The 25,695-nt window shown below is 44.9% G+C and overlaps 1 protein-coding gene across 1 annotated transcript in view; it reads right to left on the minus strand.

Annotated features, from left to right (window-relative positions):
• The window catches only part of adgrb2 (adhesion G protein-coupled receptor B2), a 1,091,625-nt gene that overhangs the window by 108,977 nt on the left and 956,953 nt on the right, over nt 1–25,695 (minus strand). The window contains exons 25-26 of the mRNA XM_078566906.1: nt 25,031–25,129; nt 3,945–4,116 (exon numbers count right to left, since the gene is read on the minus strand). Of these exons, the coding sequence (XP_078423032.1) occupies nt 3,945–4,116; nt 25,031–25,129 (271 nt within the window). The remainder of the gene's footprint in view (nt 1–3,944; nt 4,117–25,030; nt 25,130–25,695) is intronic.

A 25,695-nucleotide genomic window follows, 5' to 3' on the forward strand; every position in this document is an offset into this window, starting at 1 on the left:
TGACCATGAATTTCTTTGAATTGGGATCCTTCCAGCTTGGAGATGACAACATCTCTCACATCTCCCAGTTTGCCATCTATTGCTGCATAAGGGAGGTGATTGATTTTCTCAATGCCAGGAGAGGGGCATAATTCATGTTCTCTCTAACCAGACAGCAGCAGGTGCATTGTGCAGGATAGTGGGCTTTCCCCTCACGGTGCATGGCCATCGACTTCACATTCTTTACTTTGTGGTTGCTGCCTCTAAATGCCGAGATGTACTGCAGCTGCAAAAGTTCTATTTTTTGAAAATGCAGTTGGTATTTTTCTAAATTCAGTCATGGGATGTAAACATCGCTGGCTAGGCCAGTATTTATTGCTCATCCCTAAATGCCCCTGAGAAGGTGGTGGTGAGCTGCCTTCTTGAACTGCTGGAGTCCATCTGGTGGTGTTAGGAAGGGAGTTCTAGGATTTTGACCCAGTGACAGCGAAGGAATGACAATAGAGTTCCAGGATGTGTGGCTTGCAGGGGAACTTGCGCTTGATGGTGTTCCCATGCATCTGCTGCCTTTGTCCTTCTAAGTACAGGTTGCGGGTTTGGAAGATGCAGTTGAATAAGCCTTGGCGAGTTGCTGCAGTGCTTCTTGTATATAATAGACATCTGCCACTGTGAATTGGGGGTGGAGAACGTGAATGTTTAAGTTGATGGATGGGGTGCCGATCAAGCAGGCAGCTTTGTCCTGGATGGTGTTGAGCTTTTTAGGTGTTTTTGGAATTGCACTCATCCAGTCAAGTGGTGAGTATTCCATCACACTCCTGACTTGTGCCTTAAGATGGTGGACAGGCTTTGTGGAATCAGGAGGTGAGTTACTCATCACAGAATTCCCTGCCTCTGACCTGCTCTTGTTGCCACAGTATTTATATGGCTAGTCCAGTTAAGTTTCTGGTCAATGGTAACCTAGGATGTTGATGGCGAGGGATTCAGCACATCAACAGTATCCTGGCACCGTCATGATGCTTTTATTCTGTGCCAGTCTGCAGTTCCCTCCATATTTGACCAACCACTTCAAACCAGATAGAGGCTGTTGGGGTAAAAGGGATATTCATTTATGACTCATTACTCCCATGTGCAAACCAACCGCGAGTGGCCAGCATGCATTTAAGAGCCATGCTGTCACACAAAACATCACTGAGCATTAGAATGGTCAAGCAGTGTTTCTGTTGTTTGGCTCACTCTAGAGCAGCCCTGTACTACTCTATAGAGCATGTGTCACAATTTGTTGTGGTCTGTTGTATCCTTCAAAACCAACCATCATGAGGATACAGGATACGGTGAGTGGTTCAGGAGAAGGAGGGAGAGAAGAGCAGGAGGAAGGGAGGAGGCAACCAACACATCCTTTTTCTGGTCAGGCTGTCCAAGATCAACACATCTGATTATGATTCCAGTGAAAATAACTTCAAATCCCTATTCTAAAAATGTCCCATACCTTTTCTTATTTCTGTCACTGCATCACAGTGTCCTCCTGGCCATAATACGGAAATAAAAGTGACCACAAAACAAACATTCCAAACCAACTTTATCAAACAAACCAACAATATTCCAGACAAAAGTCAATTAATCACTCTTGTACACTCTCTTAGTGCCTGTCTTTCATCTGTCACTGCCCTAGTACACTTCCTAGTGGCTGCGGCATGGGTAGTAAAAAGCTGCTGACTTTCACTGGGGCAGACTGCAGATAACCTTGCAGAACAAACTCAAGCAGCTCTGGGTCGTGAGAGCCTGGCTTCAGAATCGTGTGGCAGTTAGTATGGGCTGTCTGTCTGACAAACAACAGTAAGGGCATTGTTGGCGTGGCAATGGTGGGAGAACAAATGCTGTCATCCTATAGACGGCAATTTCCAGCTATATGAAGTCACTGCAACTCCCTCAGGGTGGCAGTTTAGCAATCCTGATAATCTGTTGAAGGACAGATTTTTGGACTGTTGTGAGACCGTGCTTGCTCCTTTTGAGCAGTGACATTCACAGGCATGATGACATCAGTCAGAGCCTGCATGGCAACAAGCATCAATCTCAAGACCTCAGCCTGAACTTCCACTACACACAGGGTGGGATTTTCTAGTCCCGTCCTCCTCGGGAATCATCACGGGCAGGGCGGAAAATTTGACGGACCAGCAAAAGGTCCGTTGACTTCAGGTGGGACCGGAAAATCCTACCCTCAAATTTTGGGTGGCTGTTACTTGCTTGGCAATGAAAGCTAAAACAGCGATCATCAGACGCTGCATCATGGTTGGGTCTACAAGTGTTTTCATGGAGATGGGCACCACTCCCAAACTGGAGATGATGGCTTCCAAGTGCAAAGCCCTGGGCCATGTTAATGCTGAACTCCTCTATGCTCTTTGACAATGACAGAAGGCTTTTCGGCAAGCCTGTCAATGCACCATAATTTCTGTGTGCATGTCTATCAGCCTTTTCCTATACACTACCTCACTAAAGTCCGCATTTGAGTCATCTGCAGCAGAACGCATGTATGACTTTGCCTTGGGAGCTGGCAGCTGAGGGACCCTTTCATCTTGTCATGGCTGCAGGTCACTCATGCCCTGTGATTCACCACATGAAGATCCTTCTTCTTTCTAAACTCTATGGCATGTGTAGTGCCAGAATGTGAGTTGATGGCTGAAGGTGTGAGATTGAGTGATAGTGTTTCATCGTCATCAGTTTCCTTGGACTTCGGTTCCTGCAGCAGTGTCTCAGCAGGTAGTACTTCTCACGTATCTGAAAGGGGAAAGGCACAACGGTCGGGCTGTACTGAGGGAAGGTGGCCGGGATGGTGGGGAGGGGATGCAAGAAGCTCATGTTTGCACCATTTGCAGTTTGCGAATCAGAAGAGATTATGGGATGAGGGAGAAATGAGATGTAGAGGGTGGATTAGGTAGGAATATAAAGTCAGCTTCAATATTTCAGCCTCAATCATGGCTGTTCCAATAATGGTCTGTACCATCCCCTCCATCGGGGTGAGGACATATGGCTGTGCCTGCCCCTGCTGGTTAGGGGCTGCTGGCTGTGGTTATGCACCACCATGTTTTGCAAGAGAGGGAGAAGTGTGTCAGTGAATGTGGTGTTTGGAGATTCCATGCTGCTTGCATTGGAATTAATGGGTACTATTAATCATGCATCACAATCCCTGTGCTCGTTTTAACCAATCATACCCATTCAATTTTAGTAGTGACATAACAACAGAACAAATACAAGAAAAGGTTTGCATGATTCACTTCATCCCCAAGGAACTTTCTCTAGTGTACTTCAAGATTGAAAGTATTGCATTTCATTATAGATGATAGGAATTTATTTTGAATCACTGATGAGCATATACGTCACAATTAGAAATGTTCCTGCAAGCTCAGAAGGTAAATATGCCAACCAAGTTAGTCATTCAAAGCAGAAAGGTTTCAGTACCTGCTGTGTGGGGCTACCTGAGTTGAAAAAGGGGCCCTCAAGTGACCTCCAATACTTTCTCTCTAGGCTAAGGGCGGTAAAATCAGACAGAGTTTCTGCTCCCGACTTCATTGACTCCTCCTAGAAGGGCTTGTGTAAAGATGTTGGATGAGGAAAGGATGACTATGATGTTCCACTGTTGCGGAGTGGCACTCACACAGACATTGATCTCCTTCAGGTTTAAAGACTTGGCCACGGTACTGGATATCCCTTGCTTTCATGCATGATTAAGACTCTCTCCAACCACACAACTGGTCAGAGAGTAGGTACTCACAGGAGACAATCTATTTAATCTTCCACTCACTGTTCACCAGCTTGAGCCAGGTGGGGCATACCTGTGCAGCCTCAGCATAGGCATTTTATGCAAATGTTGCTTATATTGTTACACTCATTGTTACACCCCTAATGATTGGGGATCCTCCCTCCGTGCTGTTGACTTGTAGAGCAGAAGTTTACTATATGACTGCACATACCTCTCGCCTCAGGAAGCAGTGGACTGTGATAATAACAAAGCCTTGAACGGAGTCAAAAACTGCAAACAGTATTTGAAACAAAATCGATCTCCTGTCTGTCATCGCCAGAACAGCTGACATCCAGGTCAGTGCCAGCAATGGGAGAACAACACACGAGCTCCACAGGGATGCCCTGGAGGAACAGAGAAGAATGACAGCTTTAGTTAAAATGGTAAGTGTGATCAATTATACTCAGTATGGACACAGTCACCAGCTCACAATTTAGAAGTGTCTGATTCAAATTCTGTGCCCAATTTGTATTTTTGAAATGTCGTGCCAAGCTCTTAATTTAAACAGCAAATCAAACTGTGTATTCAAACTGGGATTCTCAGAGGCGAGGGGTTCTGCAAGATGATTCTCACTGAGGTCATCAGGTTGCTCCATTTGTTGACTTCCTGATAAATTATTTCTGTTGCTGTCTATGTTAATGAAGAATATTTTCTGCATTAACATGATTCCCTTCAAGTAGCTGATGCAGTCTTTCAGAAATTGGTATGGCTGCCCCACTCCCACTGTAAGAGCGCGATTGTATTTCCATTGGTCCTTAGTAATATGTTGTTATGTGTAGGTCCCTGAGAGTGCGTCAATATTAGTAGGAGTCCCTAAGGATGTTTAGTTATTTCCAAGGATCCCTTACAGCTTTGTCAATATTACCAGGTTTCCTCTGGTGTGGGTCCCTGACAGGATGTAAATAATAGCAGAAGGTCCCTGAGAGTGTGTTGGTGTTTCCAGAGGGTCCCTGAGAATATGTCGAAATAACCAGAGGGTCCCTGAGAGCGTTATAATTAGGAGGGAGTCCTGAGAGTGTGTTGTTATTAGCAGGGAGTCCCTGAGAGTGATTTCAGCTTCTAATTGCTGTTCACCAGTTTGAGCCATGGCTACAGAATAGAGTTGTACATTTTTTATGGATTGAACCTCCCCCCCTGGCTAAGTTGGTCTATTTCCACCTCCATACCAATACCTGTCTCCACCCCTGCCTCAGGTCTGCTGCTGAAACCCTTTTGTTACCTCCAGACTTGGCTACTCTAACACATTCCTGGCCAGCCTCCCATATTCTATCCTTCGCAAAAGTGAAGCTATCCAAATCTCAACTGCCTGTGTCCTAACTTGTACCAGATGCCATCGTCCCTGTATCATTGACTCACACTGGCTCGCTGTTAAAGAATGCCTCGATTTTAAAATTCTCATCGTTGCTTTCAAATCCCTCCATGGCCTGTGCCTTCCCTATCTCTGTAATCTCCTCCAGCCCTACAACCCTGATATCTGTGCCCCTCTAATTCTGTCCTCTTTTGAGCAACCCCGATTTTAAACACGCCACCACTGTTGGCAGTGTCTTCTAGACCCTAAGCTCTGCAATTCCCTCCCTAAACCTCTCTACCTCACTTTCCTCTTTTAAGACACTTCTTAAAACCTATCTCTGACCAAAAGTTCGATCAATCTCCCCTAATATCTTCCATATTGTGGGTGGGTGTCATGTTTTGTTTGATAATGCCTCTCTGAGGCATCTTGGCACATTTTATTACATTAAAGGGGCTATGTAAATACAAGTTGTTGTTGGTTTCTAAAGCTGCGTGAAGTTAGGGGATGTGTTTTACAAAGATCAAGTGTCTTAATAATCTCACTGCAATAATGCACCTTCTTCAGCCGATTTTCAAGGTTTAGTTTAAATATAAAAGTATTGTGAAGATTAAGCTTTAATGCTCACAGCTGTGCAGTGTGAACTCACTAAGCTGCCAACATGGTAGGCTTCTCTGTAATCTATTATGAATGAGCTTCAGAAATCTGACTTGCTCCAAAATTTACTCCAGCGCAGCAAATACATCATAATCTTAGATGAAAGCAAAATACTGCAGATGCTGGAAACCTGAAATAAAAACAAAATGCTGGAAAAATTCCAACAGGTCTGACAGCATCTGCGGAGAGAGAAACAGAGTTAATGTTTCGAGTCCGTATGACTCTTCTTCATGACTCGAAACATTAACTCTGTTTCTCTCTCCGTAGATGCTTTCAGATCTGTTGAATTTTTCCAGCATTTTATGTTTTTACATTTTAATCTTTCTGTGATAATGCTATTACACATATGCATGCTTCTATGAAGCCATAGGAACAGTGGAAATGTACCAAGTTTCAAGGATAAGGGAATAGTGCAGAGTATTGTGGACCTAGCACCTAGAACTCTGAACTTTGATTCAAAATGTCATGGATTCAAACCCCACTGCAGATCTTATGTCCATACTGTAGATTGGCAACTCAGTGCAGTACGGTGAGAGTGCTGCATTATCGGAGGCATTCTCTTTCAAATGAGATGTTAAGTGAGGTTATGTCTGCCTGCTCAGATGGACATATACTATCCTCTGGCATTAATGAGCAGGGTGTTATCCTGGTGTCCTGGCTAACATTCCTTCCTCAATCAGTATCACCAGAGCGAATTTAACTGGTAATTTATCTCATTTGCTTTTATGTGACCTTTCTGTGCGCAAATTGACTGAAATGGTTACCTATATAAAAATGACTACAATTCAAAAACAATACTTTGGCTGTGAAATGCACTGGGACACTTTGCGGACATAAGGTGCTGTATAAATTATTTCTATGTGTTTGTTTCATTGCCAATCGCTGTGTATAACATTGAATGTACAATGTTGCAGATACACACTTCAGCACACACACGTACCTGTTTGCAACAAGAGTTATGTGTAAGCATAAGAATTATTCTAGAATTGCTAGAAATACAACTTTTGGAAGAAATGCTGAGGCTGTTGTTTCTTAGCAATAAACCCAAGTTTACGAAACTCTGTAGCCATGCTGGGAGATAACAGAGACAACACAAGTCAATTCTCCATTGCTCTCCAGAAGAATGTTAGCTATATCACATAGCTCCTTAAGGCACAGGCCTACATGTAGGCATTCCTGTGCCTGATAAGATGGAGCCACATGCCCATTTAATGAATGAGTGTTCTTACAAGAGAAGCAATGAAGTGGTGTAGTGGTAATGTCACTGGGCTAGTAATCAGTGGCCTAGGCTAATGCTCCGGATATAAAGGTTCAAATTCCAACATGGCAACTGGTAGAATTTTAATTCAATAAAATCGGGAGCATAAAACTGATCTCAGTGATGGTGCCCATGAAATGATCATCAATCCTCTTGGGAAAAACAATCTGGTTCACTAATATCCTTTAAGGAAGGAAATCTGCCATCCTTATCTGGTGCGGCCTACATATGACTTCAGATCTGCAGAAATGTGGTTGATTACCCTCTGAAATAGCCAACAAGCCAATCAGTTCAAGGGCAATTAGGGATGGGCAGCAAATGTTGGCCTTGCCAGTGATGCTCACATCCTGTGAAAGAATAACATTTTTAAAATCTCAGGAGCAAGAGGAGGCTGGAAAAGGAGGGTATACCTTGTCCATCTGTCCCTTAGTAATTGGACATTTGAATGGGAATATGTGATTGAATGAGTGCTTGGCATGAGAGACCCAGAAGCCCCCTAGAAATAAAGTAAATAAACAGGGAATCAAGGGGGAAAAACACTTCGGACAAAAGCCTGAAATGGATCTATGCTGGCTCAAAAGAACAGAAGAGACTGATACTATCACTCTGCTTCATTAGTCCTTTCATCCAATTCAGGACTGGCAAACCATGTCATCTGTTATAGGTCCTATGTCATTCCTGTCTATTTAACTTGCGTATCATAAACTGAGGGTTCTTAATAAATTGCTTTAAATCACTACTTGTGACTTGGATCCCCTTTTCGATAATCTGTGAATCCTAGATTAAATCTTTCACAGTTATGTATGTGCATACACACATAATTAAACAGTAAACTGATGCACAGCCACAGATACAATGGTACAAGTGTGTACTTTTTGTGGTCAGTCAAGAGTCTGACTTTCAGAACCCTTTAAGCATGGCTGAGTCTCTGAATGAAGCTTTGAAAAATTACATATGCAGAATTTCTGTTTGCCTGACACAAAGTTCACACTCTTTTCTCATAAAAACATATCCCTTACTCAAGTCCAGAGAGATTAGGAACAGTTTGGCAGAGCCATGATTTTGGGAACACTGGGGATGCAATGCTCCCAGGTTTGCACTAAGTGTGGAAGCGGGCAGGAAAAAAGATGTTTTACCCACTGGCCGTAATGGCGGCTTTTTGCACCGTAGTGTCCCCTTCCTGGTGGGTCCTGCCTCATTAATAATGCATACCCGGTAAACATACCGGGTCGCTAGTGGGGCAGCCTCTGATTTGCCTGCCCGCCGTCACTTCAGGCCTTCAGTAAACTGGGCAGCGTATTTAAAGGGCGGCCCTGCACAGAGGTAGAATTCTTCAAGGGATAGGAAGCTGCTGGGAACTGATGGCTGCCAAAGCGAGGAAACATGGTGCCCTCAAATTTAGTGACACCTCACTCGAGCGCCTACTGGATGCAGTGGAGGCCCGCCGCAAAGTCCTCTACCCCCATTCCAGGCGAAGGCCAGCAAGCAAGGTCATCAATCCAGCATGGGAGGCAGTGGCATCAGTGGTCAGTGCCAATGCTCTGCAAAAGAGGACAGGTTCAGGGAGAGGAAGAATGCTCTAATCCATTCCGCCAGGATAAGTCACTCTTCTCATCATTCAACTCACACAGTCTCAAACCCATCAGTCAGCCACAGGGATCTCGCAACTCAAGAGACAACACCACAAACTCTCACACACACCCTCACATCTCCATGAGGCTCTGGAGCTTGCATCCTCATCCCGTCCATGACTCCACTCACCACATAAACATTCCATGCAGTGTCTTGTATCCTGCTCACATTCTCTTCATCTGTTTTCATGTAGATCAAATTGGCTCACACCAGCAGGGAGGGATTCCAGACCAGGGGTGCAGTGGCTCACATTAGAACACTCATTCACTTTGAGAAGCATGCCATCGCGCTGACTGGTGAGGACGTGCCTGAGGTGACAGTAAGGCCGGCAACAAACACCCATGTGAGGATCCTGCACCACGTCATACCTCTCTTAACACAATTGTGAGTGCTCCCTCTCCTGCTTTTGACTCTGCTGCCATGCACAAACTATCTCTACTTTGGTTCACAGTGAGTTCTGCCAAGCGACCGACACCCTCAGCCAGCCAGTCCCTCAACTGCATCCAGGCCTTCACCTCCAGCCAAGAGGACACCTCCATTGAAGAACTGGAAATAAGCCTGGAAGACCCATCACAGGATTTACACACACCTTCCATTAGTGCAGAGACACACACCTTGGTGGGATCTAGATCTAGAGCAGGCTCAGGTTCACAACCTGGTGAGCACTGCATGGACACATGTCCGCAGCAGGAGGAGACTGGTTCAGCCGAGCTCCCTGGCACTTGGATGATGGCTGGGGAAGAGGCATCTGTGAGGTCCGAGTCAGATGACGAGCCTCTAGATTCAGCCTTCCAATTCATAGTGGAGAGGCAGCAGATGGTGGAGGAAAATCACGCAGAGCTATTGGAAGCCCTCAACATAGTGGCATGCAAGTTGGAGGAGTGCCACATATGTGTGCACTGAGGTCTCCATGGGGAGAATGGCGGACGCTATGGAGACCCTGGTCCAGCAGAACATGGAGATGCATGCTGACCTGAACACCATCGTGGTAGCCATGGGTGAATTCTTGCAAGGGCCATGTGAGAGGGAAATAGGACATCTCAACATCCCTCCAGATGCTCCTTCCCCTCAAGGAATCAGGCCGGGTCCCTCGGGCACCCGAAGAGTGGAGGAGCGGCAGCTGGACACCCCAGGGTCATCCACTCAGAAATCTCAGAGGCTGACCTCTCCCCTTTGCCTGTGACCCCCTTAACTTCATCCTCTGTCACCACAGAGGGATCAGCTGGCCCACAGGAGGACAGCCAAAGCAAGCTGAGCCCCCCTAGGCCTTGGCTCTCCAGACGACCCGTACCGAAGTCACCAGAGGCAACAGGGCCAACCATTGCACAGGCTATCTCCACCCCTCCTGCGGATGTCAGGGCAGCACTAGAAGAAGTGGTAGGCCTAGGAAAGTTAAGAATTTCTAATCACAAGTGGTTGCACGGCTGATCACATTTTGTTATTTTATAATCTGACAATATATTCACTTTCACTGAGTAATGTGTAATGGTGACTTTCAGTTTCTTTTACAGGCTTTGCGAGTCCTCCCCATACATCCCCCCGCACCACCAGCAGTTCAGCTGCACGCAGCTGGAGAGCGAACGATTCTGGAGGGATAAGTGTGTGTGTGTGTGTGGGGCAAGGCCTTTCAAAGCCTCCTGCTGGCAATCTCCCACGCACGCAGAGCCTTCCTCCATCACACTCATCTCAATATCCCGAGCACTTTCAGTGCCACCTGCTGGGGTTCTTGTTCAGCTGTCCATCTGAGCTGACCTGCATCTCCGCCCACCCACTGATTGCGCTCCCATGCAGTACCTGTGCCCACCCAACGTGACTCTACTCTCACTTTTGATTTGAGAAAAATGGTAGTCACCACGCTTCTGCTCATCTCCTTTCCTTTCCCCTCCCCCAGTCACCCATCTCTTTTTCCCCATCATTGTCGATCCCCCGACATCATCTTCCACTTCCCCACCATCACCTACCAACCAGAACCTCTTTCTTTCCAGGATGTCCAGATGAACGTGCATGTTCCCTACCTTCCCGAGAAACCCACCCCCCTCCACACGAACATCTGCAACCTCCTCCTTCCTACCCCCAGGGTCCGTGTCTGCCTCCGAGTCCCCACCAACCATCCTTGCCTGCCCTCCCTTCTACTGCTACTGTTGCACCCTCAACCTCCCACCCTACTGGCTCATTTTGCCCCTCTCATACTCACCATTCCTCCTACCACACCCATCCTCAGTTCACTCCCCAGGAGGCAGTCATTGACTCCACAGACCCCTCCCTTGCATGTTTACCTGCACACCCCCCACCCCATACGCCCTCCTCCCCCTGTACTCCCTCTTCCCCTGTACTCACTCCTCCCCCATACTCCCTCTTACCCCCGTACTCCCTCCTGCTCCCCGTACTTCCTCCTCCCCCCCATACCCCTCCTTCCCTGTACTCCCTCCTGCCCCATACTCACTCCCTGCCTGTACTCCCTCCTCCCCCATACTCCCTCCTCCCCCTGGACTCCTTCCTCCCCCCAGACTCCTTCCCCCCTCTGAACTCCTTCTTCCCCACAGATTCCTTCATCCCCTCTGAGCTCCTTTCTCTCCCTGGACTCCTTCCCCTCTCCAAACTTCTTTTCCCCTCCTACCTCCTTCCACCCCTCTGAACTCCTTCCCTTACCCCTTCCTCCCCTATTACACTCTCCTCTCCCAGTACTCCCTCTCCCGCTCCCAACCTCACCATCCCTTTGCTGACACCTTCGTTCCCCTCTCCCAAACTCACCCTCCTCCAACACCTTCAGTCCCTCCTCCCAACCTCACCTCCCCCCGGTACACCTTCCTCTCCCACTCATAGCTGGACCTTCCTCTACCCACCCCACGACTATCATCCATAGCAGCCCAAGGCCAAGGTGGTGATGTCCCGAAGCAGACCCCAGATATCAACGAAGACCTCCCATCTTCCGTGAGCTGCTTCGCGGTGGAGCCATGTCCATAAGAATCCACCCAGCATGGGATGCACATGTTCTTCCAGGATCCTGTAGCTGGAGGGCTCCAGCAGCTTCTGCCCCTTGGATATCTGCGATGTGAACAAGGTCCTAATGTAAGTCCTGACTTCTGTACGTTACGCTTGTCAAGAGGTGTTCTGGGCCGGAGCGTGTTCCCACCGACGTGGGCGGTAAATTTGACATTGGGGGATGATTCCAGTGGGCAAGCAAAAAATTGGCTCATGAGATAGTTGATGCATTGGTTTTAATTTTCCAAAAATCCCTAGATTCAGGGAAGGTCCCATTAGATTGGAAGGTAGCAAATGTAACTCCATCATTCAAAAAGGGAGGAGACAGAAAGTGGGAACTTACAGGTCAGTAGCTTAACATCTGTCATAGGGAAAATATTAGAAGCTATTATTAAAGAATCTATAGCAGGGCACTTGGATAAGTTCATGGTGGTAATCAGGCAGAGTCAGCATGGTTCTATGCAAGGAAAATCATGTTTAACCAACTTGTTCGTGTTATTTGAGGAAGCAACGTGCTGTGGATAAAGGGAAACTGACGGATGTACTGTACTTAGATTTCCAGAAGGCATTTGATAAAGTGCCACATCAAAGGCTTTTGTGGAAAATAAAAGCTCATGGTATAGAGGGTAATATATTGGCATGAACAGAAGATTGGCTGGCTAACAGGAAGCAAAAGATAGGCATAAATGAGTCTTTTTTGGGTTGGCAAGATGTAACAAGTGGTATGCCACAGGGATCAGTGCTGGGACCTCAACTGTTTACAATATATATAAATAACTTGGATGAAGGGATATATGGGATGGTTGCGAAATTTGCTGATGACACAAAGATAGGTAAGAAAGTAAGTTGTGAAGAGGACTAAAGGACGCTACAAAAAGACATAGGTTAAGTGAGTGGGTAAAGATATGGCAAATGGAGTATAATGTGGGAAATGTGAAATTGTCCATTTTGGCAGGAAGAATAAAAGAGAAGCATATTATCTAAATTGTGAGAGATTGCAGAGCTCTGAGATGCAGGGGGACCCGGGTGTCTTACTGCATGAATCAAAAAAGGTTAGTATGCAGGTACAGCAGGTAATTAGGAAAGCTAATAGAATGTTGCAATTTATTGTGAGGGGAATTGAATACAAAAGTAGGGAGGTATTGCATCAGTTATATAAAGCACTAGTGAGACCACATCTGGAGTACTGTGCACAGTTTTGGTCACCTTATTTAAGGAAGAATGTAGATGTGTTGGAAGCAGTTCAGAGAAGGTTTACCAGACTAATAACTGGAATAGGCGGGTTGTCTTATGAGGAAAGATTGGACAGACTATGCTTGTACCCGGTGGAGTTTAGAAGAGTAAGAGCTGACTTGATTAAAACATATAAGATCCTGCGGTGTCTTGACAGGGGAGATGTGGAGAGGATGTTTCCTCTTGTGGGAGAATCTAGAACTAAGGGTCACTGTTTAAAAATAAGGGGTTGACCATTTAAAACATCGATGAAGCGAATTTTTTTCTGAGAGTTGAGAATCTTTGGAACTCTCTTCCTGAAAACGTGGTGGAAGCAGAGTCTTTGAATATTTTTAAAGGCAGAGGTGGATAGATTCTTGGTAAGCAAGGGGGTGATAGGCTATCAGGGATAGGCGGGATGCAGATTTGAAGTTACTGTCAGATCAGCCATGATCTTATTAAATGATGGAGCAGGCTCAGGGGGTCGAATGGCCTGCCCCTGCTCCTTGTTCATATGATAAGGCGCAAATGCATTGAAATTAGGTTCCCGACGTTGGACAGCAGGAAAAGTGGCCCGCCATTGATGATGGCATAAAACCGATTTTTGGCCTTCTTGCCATATTGTTCACTCACACCCGCCATGACACCTGATGCCAATCAGGGTGGAAAATACTGGCCTCGGTGTTTGTGGCATATGGCTGAAATTTAGCCCGCTAAAATTGCACAGATGTAGCTGTACATAGCATGGGCAGGCTCTTAGATTCTTGTCCAACTGGGACAATCCTAATTGACAAGGCACTGGTTTGTAGAGTGGTAAGTCCACTCCTCCCAAATGCAACAGTGATATGACTAGCTAATCAATGATTTAAGGTGCCATGGTATACTGATGGCCTACCTGCCTTAGCTGTCAAATTATCAGGTCTGTCACAAAGTTGTTTTGGTTTCAAACTTCCATCATTGAATGTGTTATCTGGACACCACACTAATTCCATGACACTTTGTAGCTTCCTTCACCTCCCACCAAGCGGGTGTCACTAGTTGGTCATTGGGCAATAGTCCAATGTGGATTTGAGCCCCTGATTGGTGGACCAGGGTCTTCTCATAGCCAACATGATAAGCAGCAGAACTCACCATTCAATGTAAATCCAACACCATCATCCATCTGACATCAGCAAGGACATGCACCATACCGCCTCAGCCATGTGGTGGATATTTGTCTTCAGTGAGGTGGCAGAGCCTTGAGTTTGCATCATGCCAGGTACAATGGGCTGAATGCTTACTTTCTGTGCTTAATGATTCTATGCCCAAATTCAGTGCTGCACACAATCCTTCTACCCAGTGACAAATTGGGGAGTTTGGAGTTCTCATTCCTGAAACTGTTTCTCTTTTTAAGAAAGATTTACCTCACAGAACAGTCCTGGGCTTTGAAAATGACCTAGAACTGCTCTACATGCTATTCCAAACCATGAAGGAAGACGGTTTGTCCCAAGCTTAACCTATAATGAGACTCTGCCATCAGTGAATAAAGGCAAGAATGAAGAATGAAGGACTGTGTCCAGGCATTTGGCATCCAGTAGATCTCCATGATACAGAAATAAATAAGTAAATGAAAGGGATTTCTTCTCTATCTTCTAAAGAACACTTCAAAGTTCCTTCTTGGGCATTTGAAAGCATTAATACCACATTTGGGGTATTCAGCATCTGATTCCGCTGTCCATGTTCAAGCTGGTGGATACAATGTAACAGATTCCCTGGTCAGTCCTCAAACAACATATTCATCTGCACAAAGGAGTGCTCCAACTCTTTCAGAAGTATCTGGAACAGACACTCTAAATCTGTATTTTGGGATTCCGTTCAATGCATTGCTAATGAGGACACTGACGTGGTGACAGTGGACAACCTTGACTCAATTGTCTTTTCGGATAGGTTCTGTGTGTTTCTCCTTTACATGTTGGGGTCTGTACATGCACCCTGCATAAAACCCAAAATATTGCCCTGTACATCTATAGTTCCCAGTTTCTTCATCAGGGCTGCACAAGGTACTTTATTAAAAGCCTTATGAAAATTCATGAAAGTAACACTGGTGGGGTTTTCCTATGCTCTAATACCTTGAATGAAGCCTCAGGATGTGTATCTATGAAGGCTGAGATTTCACATCGATGTATTGACAAAGCTGTAGCAATTCCTTCAGATCTATGCACATTATGTAAAATTTGAATGTTGCAGCCAGTGGCCCTCAGATCCAGCTTGGCCCTCAAGTGATTTGCTAAGCCTCCTCTGGCGAGCACTGGGAACATTTGTATTGTCTGCCAGTTTGCAGGTCACAGTTGTGTGATACAGTTACAGATGCATTTGTCAGCAGGGCCAACAATCTCATCAGTGATCCACAACAGCAATGTGACAAGGCATTTCTGAGAGTCCATAGGGTCAGTATTTGCACTAGTGTTTCTATTTGTATCCCTCTGCACAATGCTGTGTTTTATATAGCGCATAATAGTTATTTCAATCTCAATACAATATACGCAGAATCATGTAGATTAAACCATGCTTTCCAAGGAACACTCATTGTGTCATGATTTAAAGCTATTCATTATACCAAACTTTGTGGTGAAAGATGAAGAGTGTAAAGATGATACCAGGGAAGCTAAGGCTACCCTATGCAACCACGGCTCAAGACACTGTTGTGTAAAACATAGACAGCAGCAGACGGTAGGTGTAAAGAAGCTAGCTCATAGGAATATTTTTAATCTAATCTACTCGGTGGGAAACTGATGGGATTGGATTGGACACCAGTTTTAGACCTCTCTGGATTTTACTGCCCATTGAATTCAACTAGCACTTAGTTTAAAATTGTCCCATGTCATAACCAAATCATCCTCTAACATTCCACTAGCATCCTAAAGGAAAACTTTGTATACCTGAACTAAGGAGTGCAGACTTGAAGTGCCACAATAAAGACAGTGTGAAAATCGCAATGAGGACTTAGCAGCAAGCCAGGAAGAAATTAATGTCAGGTGCTATCTTAGAAAAGAGGAGGCTAAGGGGTAGCCAAATTGAGATGTACAAACTGATGAAGGGGCCTAGATAGGGTAGACAGGAAAGACTTGTTTCCCCTTGCAGAGGGGTCAATTACCAGGGGGCATAGATTTAAGGTGATTGGCAAAAGGATTAGAGGGGACATGAAGAAAAACTTTTTCACTCAGAGGGTGGTGGGCATCTGGAATTCACTGCCTAAGTTGGTGGGTTGAAGCTGAAACGCTCAACTCATTTAAAAGGTACCTGGATCTACATCTGAAGTGCTGTAGCCTGCAAGGCTACGGACCAAGTGCTAGAAAGTGGGATAAAAATGAGCAGCTAGTTTCTTTTTTCTCTTATTGGCTAGCACAGGTATGATGGGCTGAATGGCCTCTTTCTGCACCGTAACCTTTATATAGTTCTATGGTTTAATTTCTGATGCCGAGCAGTGTGACAACTGCATTATTTCATGTCCTATAATGCTTTGCTTAATTCTTGAAATACCATCGATTAATATCTGGCTTCTGCTGTGAAATTACCAATGAAGAATAAACCTCATGCGTAATGCTCAAATGAAGAGCAAGGCAGATGTTTTACCCATCATGCAGTGTGTCAATGTTGGCTGTTTAAGTTAGCATATTGCTGTGCTTTGCTTTGGATATGTAACACCTAACTTTTAAAAAATTCATTCAGGGGATGTGGGCATTGCTGGCTAGGCCACCATTTATCACCCTTGAGAAGGTAGTGCTGAGCTACCTTCTTGAACCGCTGCAGTCTGTGTGGTGTAGGCACATCCACAATGCTGTTAGGGAGGGAGTTCCAGGATTTTGACCCAGCAACAATGAAGGAATGGTGATATATTTCCAAGTCAGGACAGAGTGGCTTGGAGGGGATCTTCCAGGTGGTGGTATTCCCATATGCCTGCTGTCTTAGTCCTTCTAGATGGCAGAGGTCGTGGGTTTGGAAGGTGCTATTCAAGGGGCTTGGTGAATTCCTGCAGTGCATCTTGTAGATGGTACACAATGCTGCTACTATGCGTCGGTGGTGGAGGCAGCGAACGTTTGTGGATGGGGTGTCAATCAAGCGGGCTGCTTTGTCCTGGATGGCGTCAAGCTTCTTGAGAATTGTGGGAGCTGCACTTATCCAGGTAAGTGGAGAGTATTCCATCACACTCCTGACTTGTGCCTTGTAGATGGTGAACAGGCTTTGGGGAGTCAGTGAGTTACTTGCCGCAGGATTCCTAGCCTCTGAGCTGCTCTTGTAGCCACAATATTTATATGGCTAGTCTAGTTCAGTTTCTGGTCAATGGTAACCCACAGGATGTGGATAGTGGGGAATTCAGATCTAGTAATGCCATTGAATGTCAAGGGATGATGGTTAAATTCTCCCTTGTTGGGCTGCCACTTGTGTGGAGTGAACTTTACTTGTCACTTGTCAGCGCAAGCGTGGATATTGTCCAGGTCTTGGTGCAATTGGACATGGACTGTTTCAGTACCTGAGGATTCATGAATGGTGCTGAAAATTATGCAATCATCAGCAAACATTCCTATTTCTGACCTTATGATAGAAGGAAGGTCATTGATGAAGCAGTTGAAGATGGTTGGGCCTGAGGAACTCCTGCAGTGATGTCCTGAAACTGAGATGATTGACCACAACGATTTTCCTTTGTGCCAGGTACGACTCCAACCAGCAGACAGCTTACCCCCAATTCCCACTGATTTCAGTTTTGCTAGGGCTCCTTGATGCGATACTCTGTCAAATGTTGCCTTGATGTCAAGGGCAGTCACTCTCCCCTCACCTCTGGAGAGTTCATCTCTTTTGTCCATGTTTGAACCAAGGCTATAATGAGGTCAGGAGCTGAGTGATCCTGGCAGAACCCAGAGTGTCAATGAGCAGGTTATTGCTAAGCAAGTGCCGCAATATAGTACTGTTGATGACCCCTTCCATCACTTTAGCGATGATCGAGAGTAGACTGATGAGGCAGAAATTGGCGGCTGGATTTGTCCTGCTTTTAGTGTACTGGACATACCAGGGCAATTATCTACATTGCTGGGAGATGCCAATATTATGGCTGTACTGGAACAGCTTGCCTAGGGAAGGGGGGACATTGGGGGGGGTGTTAGGAGCAGCAAGCTCTGCAGCACAAGTCTTTAGTATTATTGCCAGGATATTGTCAGGGCCCATAGCCTTTGCAGTATCCAGTGCCTTCAGTTGATATCATGTGGAGTGAATCAAATTGGCTGAAGACTGGCATCTGTGATGCTGTGGACCTCCAGAGGAGTCTGAGATGGATAATCCACTCGGCACTTCTGGCTGAAGGTTGCAGCAACTGCTTCAGCCTTATCTTTTCACTGATGTGCTGGGCTGCCCTATCATTGAGGATGGGGATATTTGTGGAGCCTCCTCCTCCAGCGAGTTGTTCAATTGTCCACCAGCATTCACGACTGGATGTGGCAGGACTGCAGAGCTTAAATTTGATCCATTTGTTGTGGGATTGCTTAGCTCTGTCTAAACTCATGCTGCTTATGCTGCTTGGTAAGCAAGTAGTCCTGAGTTGTAGCTTCACCAGCTCATTTTTAGGTATGCCTGGTGCTGCTCCTGGAATGCCCTTCTGCACTCTTCATTAAGCCAGGGTTGATCCCCTGGCTTGGTAATGGTAGAGTTGGGGATGTGCCAGGCAATGAGGTTAAAGATTATGGTTGATTACAATTCTGCTGCTGCTAATGGACAACAGTGCCTCACGGTTGCCCAGTCTTGAGTTGCTACATCTGTTTGAAATCTATCCCATTTAGCATGGTGGTAGTATCACACAACACGATGGAGGGTATCCTCAAAGTGAAGACAGGATTTTGTCTCCCCAAGATCTGTGCGGTGGTCATTCCTACCGATACTGTCAGGGACAGATGCATCTGTGGCAGGCAGATTGGCGATGATGAGGTCAAGTATGTTTTACCCTTTTATCGGTTCCCTCACCACCTGCTGTAGACCCAGTCTAGCAGATATGTCCTTTGGGCTCAGCTATTTCGGTCAGTAGTGGTGCATTGTAGTCCCCCACCCAGAGTACATTCTGCGCCCTTGTCACCCTCAGTGCTTCCTCCAAGTGATCTTCAACATGGAGGAGTACTAATTCATCAACTGAGGAGTGTGGGGAGTGCAGGGATCATATGGATGAGGTGGGGTGGTACGTGGTAATCAGCAGGAGGTTTCCTTGTCCATGTTTGACTTGATGCCATGAGACTTCATGGGGTCCGGAGTCAATGTTGAGGACTCCCAGGATACCTCCCTCCTGACTGTATACCACTGTGCCGCCACCTCTGCTGGGTCTCTCCTGCGGTGGGACAGGTCATACCCAGGGATGGTGATGGTGGTGTCTGGGAATTATCTGTAAGGTATGATTTCATGAGGATGACTATGTCAGGCTATTGCTTGACTAGTCTGTGGGACAGCTCTCCCAATTTTGGCACTAGCCCCCAGATGTTAGTAAGGAGGACTTTGCAGGGTCGACAAGGCTGCAATTTCCGTTGTCATTTCCGGTGCCTAAGTCGATGCCAGGTGGCGCATTACCACTACTCTTATGTGAAACCCTGCAGCCGACTGCATATTAATTCCTCTTGAAGAAGGAAGTGGTATCATGGCTGGCTGCTGAGATTCTTGTGGCCTTAACTGCCTTCCCAAACTTTGTTTCTCCATACAAGGCAGCCACATCCAACACTGTGAACTGAGGGCTCTGATGTTCTACTTTATGCTATCTCCTGAAGGTTTAGATTTGGAAGGGCATCAGTCCTGTAAACTTCCTCTCACTGAGGCCTCCAAGAGGCTTGCAATTTCTGGTTTGTAAAGCTATCTTTTCTCAATCAATAGCACGTCATTTTGCAGCAGTATTAAAAAGAAAGAGAAGGCTTACATTTATATAACACCTTTCACAACCCTGTGATATCCCAAAGTGCTTTACAGCCAGTTAAGTACCTTTGAAGTGTAATCATGTTGTAATGAAGAACATTTTGCATAGTAAACGGGAGGCTGTTTCAGGTATTTTAACTGTTGCCTCTTCACAATTCACAGATAATTCAGAGGATTGAAAGTTTTATTCATTCATGGGATGTGGGCGTCACTGGCTAGGTCAACATTTATTGCCCATCCCTAATTGCCCTTGAGAAGGTGGTGGTGAGCTGCCTTTTTGAACTGCTGCAGTGTTCCAGCTTCAATGGCCAGCTTGGTGCTGGAGATGGCTCACATTTAGACTGAATCTAGAACAGCTATCCTCAGGATAATATATGAACATATAAGAGAATAACATATAAGAGGCTGATCATTTAAGATTGATGATGAAAAATTTCTTCACTCAAAGGGTTGAGAATATTTGGAATTTTCTACTCTGGGAATTTGTAGATGCTTCATTGCGGAAAATATTTAAAGCTGTGACAGACAGATTTTTGATCTCTCAGAGAATCAAGGGATAGGGAGAGTGGGTGAGAAAGTGGAGTTGAGGCTGAAGATCAGCCATGATCATATTGAATGGAATGGCAGGCAGGAGGGGACATATAGTCATCCCGATCCTATTTCTTATATTCTGATAAATGGGCTCAGGGGTCAGTGCACCAGATTTGCAGTGATTCCAGTTGTCTAAACCAATGGCTGATCCACTGAACCACAGAATTTTCCTGATGTGCAACTTTTAATTGTGCTTTGCTGGTAAAACTAAACACAGAAAATTATGTGATTTATACAAATGCACCTTATCACCCACATTTTACAGCATTCATAAAAAAGTGCAATAGAAAGCTGCATCGAGCACTTTTCACTGGAGCTGAAAACATACCGTGGTATATCTTGCATTGTTAATCAGAAGCTGCTGTAGAAATATTACCTCATACAGGCCTATAGAATAAAGATCCAGTATCCCTTTAAAGTGGGTGTGCACCAGTCTGTGCATTAGATACACTGAGAACCGTGAAGTAATATAGTTAATAAAAGCCTTAAACAACTCATTTGCTTGCCTCTCTAAGCAATAGGTTAAATACATGTACCTTTTTAAGTCAGGTGCATCTGACTTTGATTTTATGGTTCAAAAGAACAGAGATTTTGTTAAAAGATTTTTACAGTACTGAGAGAAAAGCGGTTAATTGAATAATGAGGCAAAAATATGGCTAACACAACACAAGAATAAGGCGGCGATACAATATTCAGGAGAGGGAAAAGTGATTGATTCATTACTGGGAAGAAGGTAATGTAAATGATTCATAAATCAGGGCAAGAAAAGGTGAATGATTCAATCCTGGAAACAAGGAAAAGCTATGGATTCAACACTGGGAACAAGGAAAGGTGATTGATGCACTACTCCAGATTCCTTCATCACTGGCAGGACACATTCACTAGATGTGGCAGCACAGTGGTATACTGCGGGAGTGCCCAACATTGACTCTTGACCCCATGAAATCTCACGTCATCAGGTCAACCATGGGCAAAGAATCATTTTACTGATTACAACTCCTGCCCTCCCACAGTTGATGAATCAGTATTTCTCCATGTTGAACACCACTTGGAAGAAGCACTGAGGATAGCAAGGGCGGAGAATGTACGCTGAGTCGGGGGACTTCATTGTCTATCATCAAGATTAGCTTGGTACCACCAGTTCAATCAGCCATGATCGATCAGGCTCAACGGGCTGAATGGCCTTCTCCTGTTCCTGTGTTCCTACTGAGTGTTCTGGCTGAATCCTGAAGATCATTTTTGTCAGACCGGGTCTGTGGCAGATGGTGATATAACCAATAAGAGGGAAAAACCCACTTGATCTGTTCCTGTCACAGATGCATATGTCCATGACAGTATTGGTAGGAGTGACCACCGCACAGTCCTTGTAGAAGGAAAGTCCTGTCTTCACACTGGGGACACTCTACATCATGTGTGGCACCAGCACCGTGCTAAATTGAATAGATTCAAAACAATCTAGCAACTCAAAACTGGGCATCAAAGAGGTGCTTTGGGACATCGGCAGCAGAATTTTATTTAATCATTATCTGTAATGTCATGCCCCAGGATATCCTTCACTCTGCCATTACCATTAAGCTAGGGGACCAACCCTGGTTCAGTCAGGAGTGTAGGAGTTCATACTAGGAACAGCAACAGGTATACCTAAAAATAAGGTGTCAACCTGGTGAAGCTACAACACAGGACTACATGCATACTAAACAGCAGAAGCAGCATGCAATAGACAGAGCTAAGGCATCCCACAACTAAGGATCATATTGAAGTTCTGCAGTCCTGTCACATCCTATTGTGAATGGTGATAGACAATTAAACAATTGACCAGAGAAGGAGGCTTCATAAACATCCTCTTCTTCAATGATGGGGGGAGCCCAGTGTAGCAAGAGACAAAGCTGAAGCATTTGCAATTGCCTTCAGCCAGAAGTGCTGAGTGGACAATCCATTTTGGCCTTCTCCTGAGGTCTTTGCTATCATAGATGTGAGTCTTCTGAGAACTTGATTCACTCCACATGGTATCAAGAAACAGCTGAAGGCACTGGATACCACAAAGGCTATATGGGCCCTGACAACATTCTGGCTGTAGTATGAAGAATTGTGCTCTAGAACTAGTCGTGCCCTTGGCCAAGCAGCTCCAGTACAGATAAAACACAGGCATCTATCTAACAATGTGGGAAATTGCCCAGGTATGTCCTGTCCACAAAAAACAGGATAAATCCAATGTGGCCAATTACTGCCTCCTCAGTTTACTCTCAATCATCAGCAAAGGTGTCATCGACAGTGCTGTCATGCGGCACTTACTCAGCAACAACCTGATCACCTATTCTCTGGTTTCTGCCAAGGCCACACAGCTCCAGACACAACTTGCCCCAAACATGGAATAAAGAGCGGAACTCAAGCGATGAGGTGAGAGTGACTGCCCTTGATAGTAAAGGAGCATTTGACTGATCAAAGATCCCTAGAAAAGTGAAGGCAATGGGAATCAGGAGGAAAACTCACCACTGGTTAGAATAATTCCTAGCACAAAAAGAGACGGTTGTGGTTGCTGGAGGTCAATCATCTCAACCCTAGGAAATCACTGCAAGGGTTCATCAGGGGTATGTCCAAAACCCAACCATCTTCAGCTGTTTCATTAATGCCCTTCGCTCCAACATGAGGTCTGAAGTGGAGGTATTTGCTGATGATTGTACACTGTTCAGTACATTTGGAACTCCTCAGATACTGAAGTAATCTGAGTCTGCATGCAGCAAGAACTGGACAATATTCAGGCTTGGGCTGATAAGCAACAAATAACTTTGGTGCTACAGAATGCCAGGCAAGCACCATCACCAACAAAAGAGAAACTAATCATACCCCCTTAACATTCAATGGTATGACTTGCTGAATCTTCCACCATCAACATCTTTGGGGGGGTCACCAGAAACTAAACAGGAACAGCCATTGAAATACTGTGAATGACAAGAGCAGGTCAGAGGTTGGGAATTCTGCAGATTGTAATTCATCTCCTGACTCCCAAAGCCTGTCCACCATCTACAAGGCACAAGTCAAGGGCGTGATGGAATACTCTCCACTTGCCTGGATGAATGCAGCTCAACAAAACTCAATAAGATTGTTACCACCCAGAATAAAGCAGCCCACATGATTGACATCCCAGTCACCACCGTAAACATTCAATCCCTCCGCCAATGTGGTAGCAGCAGTGTGTACCATATACAAGATGCATTGCAGCAACTTGCCAAGGCTCCTTCAATAACATTTTCCAAACCCATGATCTCTACCACCTAGAAGAACAAGGACAGCAGATGCATAGCAACACCACCATCTGCAAGTTTCCCTTACACACTATACAGATTTGGGAATCTATCACTGTTCCTTCACTGTTGCTGAATCAAAATTTTGGAACTCCCTCTCTAAAAGCAGTAGTTGAAGAAGGTGGCTCACCAACTGCTTCTCAAGGACAATTGGGGATGGAAAATAATTGTTGGTCATGCCAGCAATGCTCGCATCCCAAGAACGAATAAAAATAAATACTGGGAACAAGGAAAAGTGATTGATTCAATCCTGGGAAGAAAGATGAGTGATTGGCTCAATACTTCGGAGGAAGTGAATGAATGGCAATGGAAGTGGAACAAGAAAAGTGTCAGGAAAGGGGAAGTGACAAATTGAATGCCCCAGACAAAGACTCTCACCCTCTTTAGAGGGTAAAAGAAATGGACCAATTCAAGCTGGAATCGGATGATGTCATTGGCTGAACAACATGGACAATAGTGATTGTTTCAACCCCCAGGGTACAAGGAAATTACTTATGTAATAACTTGAGCCATCAGAAGTGATTCCGTGCCTGTGCCAAAGGGAATATATTGATTTTATATCAAATAAACAGGAGCTTGTCAATTTGTAAGTCATAAAACTTTTGAATAATCAATGTTTTTCATATTCAAATGTGGTGCAGTCCCAAGATGTACACAGAGACGACTGAAGGTGAAGACTGAAGAGGTGACTTGCCTCTATAATGAACAGTGCCTTTGCACACAGCAATTTCATATATGGCGGCATGTTGCCACTAAAGCAGCATCATTATTAATAATAATGTTTCCGACCGAGCCAGTTGTTCCTTCAACGTAAGTAAAATTACTCTCAGGTGAATAAAGACTATGAAAGACTGGCATCGAAAGTGGGACAGGATAAAATAATAAAGACAGGTCTTCTTCCACACATAAGTAAAGTTTATAGTTTTATTCTAGTTTCCTCCCTTTATCCTGAAGGTGCTGAATCATGCTGAGCTACGGATTATGCAGATACTGACAGTTCTCTGGCTATTCCACATGCCTTTTTATCAAATGTGACTCTTTTGGCAAGCTATTTGATGCTGGGTGGCATCACATGTAAACTCAATTCTGTCATCATCAGGCGATCATACAGGGGTCGCTGGATAGTGATCAGGAGTAGGAATGCGGATTGGTTTAAATAAAGAGCACACGCACACAGACATATGAGGAAAGAGCAGGAAATGGGATTAGGATCAACTGAATAGCTCTTTCAAAGAGCTGACACAGGCACAATGGGCTGTAAGGCCTCCTTCTGTCCTTTAATATTCCAAAATATATACATTATCACATATCTATAATATTTAATTTATTTTTTAAAGTCTTGTTTTGGCTGAGAAAAAGGGATACTTTATCTTTCAAAGTTACCCATGATGCAAAAGTTAGATCAAATGGATGAGACTAACATGGCGTTACTGGTGATGGTGGCAGATAATGCTGTAGTTGAAACAACTCCACACTTGGAACATTTGAGCATCAAACCGCTACGGGCTTCACTTGCCTGACTTGAAACAAATGCAAAGCAAAAATGAGGACAAATAAAGACTCCAAGTTTAAATGCAGAGAAAACAAACAGTTGAGAAAAGCAGCACAGATGTAATTAGCTTGCAATATATAGAATGCGAGAAGTTGGAGTACAATGATTAATCAATTCCCGATCACAGAAACAGTGAAGAAATTTTAGTTCACAGATTCAGACTTCTTTTTGCAAGATGGAATCTTGAAGATCTGTTTCTTTGAGTGTATCCTGGTAAATTCAGCTTCAAACAGGAAGCATGGCCCTTGAACCAGTATTACGGTAGCCCCATCCCTAAACTGCACTACTTTCAACTACAGCGTTGTTGTTGCCTCCATTGTATCATCAGTCCCATGGACACAAGGGATGTCATGTGTCACTAGCACCCACCACTGCTAATGTTTCAAACTGGGCAGAATTCATTTTGAAAAATTGGTTTCCCTGCCACAATTGATTGATAAACCAACTGATGCAGAACAGAAACTCTTCAAAAAAATCGAGTAGATTTTCTATTTTCCAAAAACCTTTTGGCATACCACCAGCCCATGCTATGGA

Source organism: Cetorhinus maximus, chromosome 21 (assembly GCF_964194155.1).
Source record: "Cetorhinus maximus chromosome 21, sCetMax3.hap1.1, whole genome shotgun sequence".
NCBI classification, from domain to species: Eukaryota; Metazoa; Chordata; class Chondrichthyes; order Lamniformes; family Cetorhinidae; genus Cetorhinus; species Cetorhinus maximus.